This window comes from Vanacampus margaritifer, chromosome 2 (genome assembly GCF_051991255.1).
Source record: "Vanacampus margaritifer isolate UIUO_Vmar chromosome 2, RoL_Vmar_1.0, whole genome shotgun sequence".
Lineage (NCBI taxonomy): Eukaryota > Metazoa > Chordata > Actinopteri > Syngnathiformes > Syngnathidae > Vanacampus > Vanacampus margaritifer.
Window position 1 is genome coordinate 44999798 of NC_135433.1, and position 10882 is coordinate 45010679.

General features: G+C 37.9%; 1 protein-coding gene across 1 annotated transcript; it reads left to right on the plus strand.

Annotated features, from left to right (window-relative positions):
• The first annotated feature begins 26 nt into the window (after positions 1-26).
• On the plus strand, positions 27-10422 carry irf4a (interferon regulatory factor 4a). The gene is made up of 9 exons (XM_077558117.1): positions 27-324; positions 1742-1941; positions 2045-2231; positions 4293-4378; positions 4453-4615; positions 4688-4768; positions 4839-5219; positions 7161-7273; positions 8064-10422. The coding sequence occupies exons 2-9, from the start codon at positions 1744-1746 to the stop codon at positions 8256-8258; spliced, it is 1404 nt and encodes a 467-aa protein (XP_077414243.1). The 5' UTR covers positions 27-324; positions 1742-1743; the 3' UTR covers positions 8259-10422.
• Positions 10423-10882: the final 460 nt, after the last annotated feature.

Consider the following 10882-nt stretch of genomic DNA (forward strand, 5'->3'; position numbering starts at 1 on the left):
CATTAAAAAAAAGCCATCTACGAAGAAACCAACTAATTGTAAACACAAGAGCCAGCACAGATCTACTAAATGAAATATTCATGTTGTATTTTGTTTCTGACATGATTGGTGTCTATACAGTCATACGTTCCAGTGGAGGGAATCTCCACAGTGTGCGTTGCTGCGGGACCAAGAAGAGCACCTGACTGCCGAGCATCTCTTTTGCAAAGATCTTGGCATGTCAGGCTCCTCCCCCTGCTCGCTGCAGCCAATCAGCATATGATCCGATTTAAGAGTCAGGCAGCAGAGAAGAGTCCATGCAGTGAGGCACTCTTCTGGTTAAAGGTGAGCCACTTTCTCTATTCTCCCTTCACATCATAAATGTCAATATCAAATTTGTACTTTAGGTATTTAATCATATTATGTCTCTCAAATTGCTTGATTAGATGTACATTTTGTATTGTAATATGCAATCTTCAAAATGGACAAAATACACATAGGAATGAGATGATTCATCATTTCAAAAGTCCATGTTCACAAACTCAGGTTTCGAGGCCTAAAATGGTGCTAAATGATTATCACAGTAGTGAAAGAAAATAGTTCATATACAGTAAATGTCATCATTATGACAATACATGGGTTTAAAATTGCTTGATTTGATAGTAAATGAGACTAAATACTGGAGAAATCTTTTGATGAAATACATTGGCTATATCATATAAAGTAACGAAATACACAAGTATTCCTAGTCTGGTTGAATTTGTAGGCTCTTGTATGGGTCTGGAGCAGGAGTTCCCAAATTGCCCCAAAATGGATCCCTTGACAATTATTTTGAGTCATTGGTTATAACAGGAAGTTAAATAGTAGCTATAGGTCACAAAGGGATAAAAGATGTGCAATAGTGTAGTAATATTAACAACCCTTGTGCGGTCTTACTCCCCTTGTCCTACGGGTTAAAGCCATTATTCTCTATATTGAATTTGTTCTTATCATGTCTGAGAATGTTTTTTTGGGGAGCTTTGGAGGGGTTAAGTTGAAGGAATTTAGGTGGAGGAAAAATGCAATTTCAATTCGTACAACAGTCCATATTCTTTGATACGTGCGTGTGTGTGTGTGTGTGTGTGTGTGTGTGTGTGTGTTTGTTTAGTTTAAATGCTTTTATAATTCACGGGTCAGAAATGACCCATAAGACAATCTTTGTACCCTAGTACCCACATGGAAAGATAAACAAAAACAAAATGTCACTTTTTCTGATAATGAGGTCCATTTAGGAAAAGTCATAACGTTTCAAGTTGGAAAACTGTAGTTTAAGGTTTTTTTTGTTTGTTTTTTTTTTGTTTTTTTTTTTTGTTTTTTTACAGTTAACAAGTGTGTAAATAAAAGTGACAGAGCTAAAGTAATAACTACAATAATAATGACATGACATATTTGCAAAGTCAACACAACAGAGGTAAGACAAAAATATTGTCCATTGAGTTTCTATGATTAGTATACTGTTCATGTACAGAGTGGTAAATGTTGATTTTATGTAAAAAATAAAAATAAAAAATACATTGTTCCCAGGAATAAACTGCATTTTTAATTTACTTCTTGTTGTTAACTTTGAAAGCTCCCACCAAGGCCAAACAATCCTTATTTGGATCACCTGCACAGATACTGCAAAAGTATGCCCAAAATAAATGTAAAAAATCTTCACCTTGAAAATCCTTTTTAATGCAAGTAACACTTTAACCTGATTTTCACTTTCATTTCCCTCTCACAGAGATGAACTTGGAGGAGGACAACAGCCCGGCAGCGGGCGGTTGCAACGGCAAACTGAGGCAGTGGCTGATCGATCAAATTAACAGCAAGCAATATCCGGGCCTGGTTTGGGAAAACCACGAGAAAACCATCTTCAGGATTCCGTGGAAGCACGCGGGCAAGCAGGACTATAACAGAGAGGAGGATGCTGCGCTTTTCAAGGTCACGCCTCTGATTTCCATCAAAGTCGCAGTTCGACGTCCGCATTTTTGGTATGTTTGCTTTGAAAGAACGAGGAAGCTGTCTTACTCCGTGATTGTTCCAGGCGTGGGCTTTGTTCAAGGGGAAATATAAAGAAGGCGTGGACAAGCCAGATCACACCACGTGGAAAACCAGACTTCGCTGCGCCCTCAACAAAAGCAACGACTTTGACGAGCTGACGCAAAGAACCCAGCTGGACATCTCAGAGCCTTACAAAGTCTACAGGATCATTCCAGAAGCGGCAAAGAGAGGTAACGTGTAAGATGACAATCGACTCTCACGAGGGCAGGAAGCACAAAGGAAGTTGGAGCCTGCACCAAAAGGGACATCGTGTTTTTTTTTTTTTTAGGGCTTCTGTTTCCAAGTGCACTTGAGCAGTGAAGCATGACTAATTCAGCCACAGCATTTAGGCACGAATGCAGAATCGAATGAGATGCAAAACACGAGCTGAAAGTATTAGTCAACATATTTAGACCCTGTGAAAATGTGTGGTGTATTCCAGTTGACCAAAACAGCTCACCATACAGCTAATGATGTCTTTCATATTCTAAGACTGGCTTGTGGTCGGCAGCATGGTGCAGCCAGACGTTTGGAAAATATGAACAACAACAACATGAATGAATGACAAAGAATTGTGTTAATCGTAAATATTGAACTGGTTTGACATTTATGACGATCATCAAATTAGGGAGGGGAAAAATAATCACTTTTACTAAATTACCACACCACAGGATCATCCCTTAGAATGGTCTTTAGCAACTGAAAATGTTGAAATTCGGCCTCATTATTGGTATGCGTGTACTCCATTTAATAAGGTGCAACAATTATGTGTCTTTCACCCCCATCATTTTAGGACAGTGACTATAAATAGTCTCTTATATGAAGGTTCCACCACCCCTGCTAGATAGATATTAATGTTCAAAATGTTTGGGCTCACTTATTTCATAATCATTCACTGCCATTGACGGCTATAAACGTCAAAAATTCATTTGAACTATTTCTATTAGTTTACCCCCCCCCCCCCCCACACACACACACACACACAGTTTTGTTAACAAGAGTATAAGAAATTAATAATAATAATAAAATGTGTGATTAATCGTGAGTTAACTAGTGAAGTCATGCGATTAATTACAATTTAAAAATGTAATCGCCCGACGAGATGATTATTAAGAATTAGGGGCGTCAGGCGTAATTAATCGCATGACTTCATTAGTGAACTCACAATTAATCACAAATTTATATCTGTTCTAAATGTACAATGAAAAAAATCTAGGTTTTCATACTCTTGTTAACAAAAGTAGAAATAAAATGTTTAACTAATATAAATAGTTCAAATGATTTTTGATGTTTATACCCGTCAATGGCAGTGAATGAGTTAAAGAAAAGCACGAGGGCATATATAGATATTAGAGACCAATAAAAATAAAAATAAAAAGTGCAGAGAGTTCCCAGGGTCAGCAGCGTCTCTTATAAAGTTTGCTGAATTTTTTTTATGAATAATTTCCTGAGGTTTACGCAGTTTTGAATTTATCTTTTATCGGCTGTCACTGATATCCGTCTATCCCTAATAGATACTGTATGCATATGGTATGCAGTACTATATACACCACTGCGGTTTGAAAGTTTGAGGTCACTTAGAAACATTTTTATCAATGAAGAAAATCAGAAACACAGTGTAGACATCATTAACTCATTCACTGCCATTGACGTCAAAAATTCAATATTAATACTATTTCTATTAGTTTCACTTTTTTTCTACTTTTGTTAACAAGAGTATGAAAACCTAGATTTTTTTTAATGTACATTTAGAACAGATATAAAATTTGCGATTAATTGTGAGTTAACTATTGAAGTCATGCTATCAATTACAATAAAAACGTTTAATCGTCTGACGCCCCTAATTTTTAATAATCTTTTCTTTTCTTTTCTTTTTAAATTAGGGGCATCAGGCGATTAACATTTTTAATTGTAATTAATCACATGACTTCACTAGTTAACTCACGATTAATCACAAATTTTATATCTGTTCTAAACATACAATACATTTTTTTCTAGGTTTTCATACTCTTGTTAACAAAAGTGGAAAAAAATGTGAAACTAAGAAATAGTTCAAATGAATTTTTGACGTCTATAGCCGTCAATGGCATGAATGAGTTTTGAGCCCTTACTTTTGATCAATGGTACAGTAAACACAGTACGTGTTTCGATGGAAGAAATGTCATTTTGAACAGTAGCGTACTTTATTGAAGTGCCCAATCCTTATAATAACTGTCACTATCTCAATAATCCGAAAATCTACCATAATCCAGGTACAGCAACAGGACCGAAGATGAGCATCAGTATAGAAGATGAATCCTATGGTTTGATCCCTCCATACTCAACACCGCACAACCAGGTAAGCACATCGAAGCTCAGATCAAACTTCTGCTCTCATTTCTATTAGAAGCAGATTTTATGATCCGCCTCCAGGTGCAAACGATTTCACAGGAGATACGAGACTGGAGGGATTACAAACTTCCAGAACTACACCCCGTTACTACCCACAGTGGTTTGCATGGAGAGCTGCCGTATACCCCGTGTCACTTCCCTTTACCGATCAGCCGAGCTTGGCCCGAGACACACTCACAAAATGGTAAAATATCGCCACACGCTTCGTTCATACGCAAGAGTGACGATCAATTTGATAGTGTCGGCTACTTCGCAGGTTTTCAGTTCTCCTTCCACCCCTACTTGTCAGAGGCCCAACAACCTTTGTACATGACGGACCACAGCAATATCATAACAGGTTGAGTAACATGATATCTGCGCATCAAAAAACATGGACTCATGCAAGTCATCATGTCTCTTTCCTCCAGATTTGAGCCTGCATGTGTCCCTATTCTACAGAGAGTCTTTGGTGAAGGAGGTGACCACCAGCAGCCCCGAAGGTTGTCGCATCACCCCGCCTCCCTCCTCCTCCTCGCCACCATCCTCATCCTCAGAGTTTCACGGCGGGGCGGATATGGTTCTTTTTCCGTTCCCGTTCCCCGAGTCTCAAAGGCAGGGCGCCGAGAGGCTCGCTGATATCCTGGAGCAGGGAGTGCTGCTGTGGATGGCGCCCGACGGCCTGTACGCCCGCCGCCTTTGCCTGGGACGTGTGTTCTGGGAGGGGCCTCTCGCTCCTTATGTGGATAAACCTAACAAGCTGGAGAAAGAGCTGCCATGTAAATTGTTTGATACTCAGCAATTTCTGATTGGTGAGCACTTTTTTTTTTTTTGGCGGGTGTATACTCTTATGACACAATGCAATATGCAAGGTCAAAATAGTATCAATTTTGTTCACACTGCATCTTAGACACAGATACAACAAATACTGATTTAGCTACGCTTATTCTTAATGTAACATTTGTATAAACATTTTTTTAAGTGTATTTATGCTAATTATTAGGCCTTTCCATGTAGAGTTTGCAAAAAAAAATATATATATTTTTTAAAAGTGTCATTGTGAATGTGAATGGTTATCTGTCTATGTGCCTTGCAACCTGACTGGTGACCGGTCCAGCGTGCCCACCTTTCACCTAAAGTCAGCTGGTATATTAGGCTCCAGTGAGGAAAGGGTGCTCTAGAAAATGGATTGGAGGATACTGATTTTATATCTCTGCTCAGTAGGTTGCCATTTTCTGTCTAGAGTTTTTGACTGGTGGGTATTCTTTAAAAAAAATTACATTTTGGCAAGAATACAAAAACTGATGACATCATTAAACATTTCCCAATTATTCTTTTATAATGCACAATAATTATACAGCAGACGGTGAGTTTGAAATTGCTCTAGAGCAGGGGTGCTCAAGTTCGGTCCTCGAGAGCCCCTATGCAGCCTGTTTTCCATGTTTCCCCTCCTGGAGCACAGCTGAATCTAATGATCAGCTAATCAGCAAGCTTTGCAGAAGCCTGATAATGGTCCTGATCATGAATCAGTTGTGTTAGTGGGGAGTTAGTAGAGAGTAATGAATTAAACAAAATAATCTAAATATGTCTACATCTGGTACAAACTGCATGAATTATGCAACAATTGTAAATTATTTTATTTTATTAAAAACAATTTTCTTTGCATGTTTGGCCAATCGATGCCCTCGTGAATTTAGCAACCTCTAAACCAGACTGTCCTTGTTAATTTGGCTACACCCTCCAAATCAACAGGGGGCAGTATATTTTTACACCGTTGTGAAATAAATCCCTCTTTTAGAGTGAATGAGGCTGAGCCAATGCTAACTTAGTTAGCAATGTGCTAAAGGCGGCTTCGTATAAAGTAATAATTTTCATCGGTCGCTGTTTGTCGCAAGGAAATGGCACGCGATAGGAAAAGTACAACGGGAGCTTTGTGTCATTTCTCTTCTCTGGATGGTGTAAAAATGCATCATGAAAAAAATATTTAGGTAAATATACCTTTGTTTTTGCATGCCAATTAGCTTGCCCTTCTGAGGGCGGAAGTGGACCTTTCCTGGCATCAAAGGTTTAAATGACACTTTCGGATTAATGTTTGAATTTCCCAATCTTTGGCTTCAAAGATAAACACAAGTTGATGGAAATGTCTTTGTTAATTTATTTGAGTGCATTCCAAGTGTTAATGTTTTAACAATAACGATACACATTGCGCTGTGCTTGTGTTTAAATCAATGCTAAAGATTAAGGCTGTGTTTTAGATTTAATACATCCTCTTTTATGATATTTAAAACACAACACAAGACACTTGGACTGCAAGTCGAGTCCCCCCCCCCCCCATTACTTTCCATTTGAATGGTGACCATTTCTGATACAGTGGCGTAGGTACTGTAACTGCTAGGCAAAAGGTGCATATTTACTGCCGATGATGAATATGGAGTGAGGTGCTCTTTAGGTGGGTAAGTCCCTGTTGGTGTTGAGGCCACTCACATTCTTATTATCATGGGGCCACCCACATCTTGTGGTCTTCCACTTTCTGTGCTGTTAAATGCCCCAAATTTCCACCAAACTCAAGTCGCTTTCAGATAAATGATCTGACAAGGAGCATGCGATGCTGTTTTAACTTGTCATAAAAATAAATATTCAAGTACAGTTACTGTACCTGAAAAATCCATTGAAGTACAGTAGCAATGTATCTGTACCTCAATTATGACTTGCATAATAACCATCTGTTTGTTACCTCTTCTCCGTGCAATTAGAGCTTCAAGATTTTGCCCATAATGGACGACGTGTACCGAAACACCACGTGGTTCTCTGCTTTGGAGACGAGTACCCCAGCTCCCAGCCTCCAAAAAAGATGATCACAGCTCAGGTACTCATGCACAACAGCGCTTAAAAGTAGTCAAAATTGTGAAAATATTCTAGCAATGTTTTCTTCATGCTACTGACAGCAATGAGGTTTAAAATAATAGAACTAATAACATACTGTAGTCTGAAGTTTTTTCAGAATGGCAAACTGTTTCCAAAAGTAGAAAATGGAATCCCGGTGAGCAAAAGCAACAAACGACTGCTGTTGGTATCTTTGTGTGCTGAATTTTATAATCATAACCAATCCTATTTTTATTTCTAATTTCCAAATATCAATTATTTGAGTCAAGGTATTTTTTTTCCAGAATTAAAACCTTTACCTTTTATAATGTGTTTAATGTAATGCAAACTATGATATACGACTTAATGTGGCCAAATGATGTGTTTGGAATAACAGCAGCATGTTTTCGGTTTAACATACTGTAATACGAGAATATTTTATTATTATTATTATTAAATAATCTTGTTAAACCAGGGGTGGGTAACCTGTGCCTGTAATTGCATTTTATCCGCTCCCTTCCAAGCAATTCAACAAACAAAGAAAACCGATTGCAACTGTTATAATAAAGACAATCATTCCACAAATTTTCGTCATGTATCATAATAAACAGTTCTTTAATTGTCCCATCCCTTCATATTTTTTCATAAATGTAGTTTGTCCCATGGAGGACATAATAAAACCTTAAACCACCTCTCATAGGAAAAAGTTCCCCCGACCATTCCTTTCAAGGCCCCTGTTTATGTATGCACTCGTCAGCACTAACCAACATATTTCACACGTCATTTCATTTTAGGTGACGCCAGTGTTTGCCAGAAAATTGGTCAACTATTACCAGCAGAGCAATGGCCACTACTCGCAGACTTGCCAACACATCCAGGAACAGAACACATCAAGTCCAAATCCCCATCCGCTCCCCGAGAACCTCGCACATCCAGGAGTGACACATACAAGTACAACCTTTATTACATCTATGAATGATAGAACATAGAGAGGCCCCTACTCAAACCCCCGACCCCCCCACTACAGCACTCCTAGCAGAAACTCTTTATGCACCCCCTATGAGTGTTTGTGACTGTGTAAGGATGCGGTTTCAGAGCAAGGGTATGAGGTTGGGGCTCTCTAACAGGAAATACTGCCACAGGTGCACAGGAAGTACAGCCACTCACAAAAACACAGGGACAACGCATTGTTCGAAGAAATATGTCCTATTTTTACCAATAGACGATAACAAACTTTCCATAGTTAAGAGACTTAATAGGAGTTGGTACACATAAACTAAATCTGCCAAAGTCATCCATCTATCACAGAGATTTTGTGTGTGTACAGTTGTATACTACTAATGTTTAGTTAGACTACAGACAAGTGTGCACAACATACCTCGAAAATAAACAAAACTGCATTCTCTCATTAGTTAAAGGGGAAGTCAACCCACTTTTTTTTTGGGTGAGAATAATATTTTGTATGCGTCCCCACTAGTCTCAGCACGACATTGTCATTAATATTGTGTTAGTGGAATGTGATTTAAGCAGCAAAATCCAGCCATTTTTATCCATCTCAGGGGGCGGCCATTTTGCCACTTGCTGTCGATTTAAGATGACATCAATGTTGTTCAGGTCTCAGGTGACAACCAATTACAGCGCTGCTTCAGAAAACAGGGGAGCTGGGATTGGTCGTTGCCTGAGGCTCTGTGATGTCATCTTCAGTCGACAGCAAGTGGCAAAATGGCCGCTACCCTGAGATGGATAAAAACGGCTGGATTTTGCTTTTTAACTCTTATTACACAATGTAATAATACTTCATTCGCTGCCATTGACGGATATAGACGTCAAAAATTCATTTGAACTATTTTTATTAGTTTTCCACTTTTGTTAATAAGAGTATAAAAACCTAAAAATAAAATGTTTATTGTACATTTAGAACAGATAGATCTGACGCGATTTAAAAAGAAAATAAAGAAAAGATTATTAAAAATTAGGGGTATCAGGCGATTAAAATTCTTATTGTAATTAATCGCATGACTTTACTAGTTAACTCACGATTAATCAAAAATTTTATACCTGTTCTAAATGTACAATAAAAAAAATTCTAGGTTTTCACACTCTTGTTAACAAAAGTGGAAAAAAATGTTTAACTAATAGAAATAGTTAAAATGAATTTTTAACGTTTATAGCCGTCAATGGGAGTGAATGAGTTAATCAGAATGTCATGTTTAGACTAGTGAGGTCACATATAACATACTAATGTCAAGAAATGTTTAAGGTTGACTTCCACTTTAACAATGATCAAGGTGGGCGAACTAATGTCAAATAGCAAAAGAAAATAAATGAATGATGACATTTGACTGAAAAAGTAGTTAAAAAAAAAAAAAGAAGTAAATTTTGGTCGGACATTTTATTTGACCGACTGAAAAGAGTGTTGCTTGGAAAGGTGACAATTGTCCTGCTGTTTCCCTTTAACCTGAAACTAGCGGCCTCACAAATGAGAAGAAAAACTACCTTTGTGGGTTCAGTCAGGGAGGAGCCGTCCTGCTTCCTACGCCTTAGTCGTGCTACGTCACTGCATCAAAACCTAAGAGATTGTTTGTTATCGAGTCCAACAAGTTCTCTTTAGCAATACCTTAACAGTTTCATGTCATCATATATGCACTGTAAGTATGGTTCAAATCCTGTTCAGTTCATAGGTTTTATTACATGTATGCTTTTTTTGCAGTGGTTTCAACTGTCAGTGTTTACTTCCTTCTAATCTAAAACCACATCACTCTCACAATGGTTTCAAATGTGGGATTAAAATCTCATGAAGTAGTGGGCTTCATTTTCTGAGTGTGTGTGTGTGTGTGTGTGTGTGCATGCTAACCATCAATCCATCTATATATCCTGTTGCATTGATTTGATTCTGATTGAATATTGAAATGAATGAAGATGTTTGTGTTCATCGCTCTCACAGTTGTATGACAATTTGAGGTACGTGACATTTGTAGATTTAACAACAGATGTTAATCCCCCACCTACACAAAAACATTCCACTGAATTTTGCTGATGTAGACAAATGACACAGCATGTCACCAAACAAGAAATGAAACCCTGACCTTGACCTTTAGTCTTATTTCAACGCATCAAAAATAATTGTTTTGGATTAAACATAAATTGATCACATTAAGTTGTGCTGATTTGTTTCATACGGATAAATTGAGACACATTCTGTGACATATATAAAAAAAAAAAATTTTTTTTAAAGCATTTTTTTTTTCACACATTGGCCTCGCGTTTCCCCTTTCCCTTGTGCAGGAAGCCACATTGTTAGTGTGTATCAGCCGTTACTTTGCGTGGCCTCACCTGCCATTTACAATACCTCAAACATCACCACATTTTGGCTTTTACAGAGAAATGAAACTGACCCCCCCAAACTGCGAGTGCAGCAAAAACATTTAGTCAATGAAAATATGCGCTTCTCACCACCCACTTTCACAAGTTTTTGTTGTTCTCCCCCTTGAAATCGATCATTTGCATTGTGTTTGATATGCGTCTACGGTGATCTTTCTGTTAAAAAGGCTTGTATTAAAACATTGCATCATGACAAGAATTGGAATTCTCTAATGGTTACATAAGTGCTAAT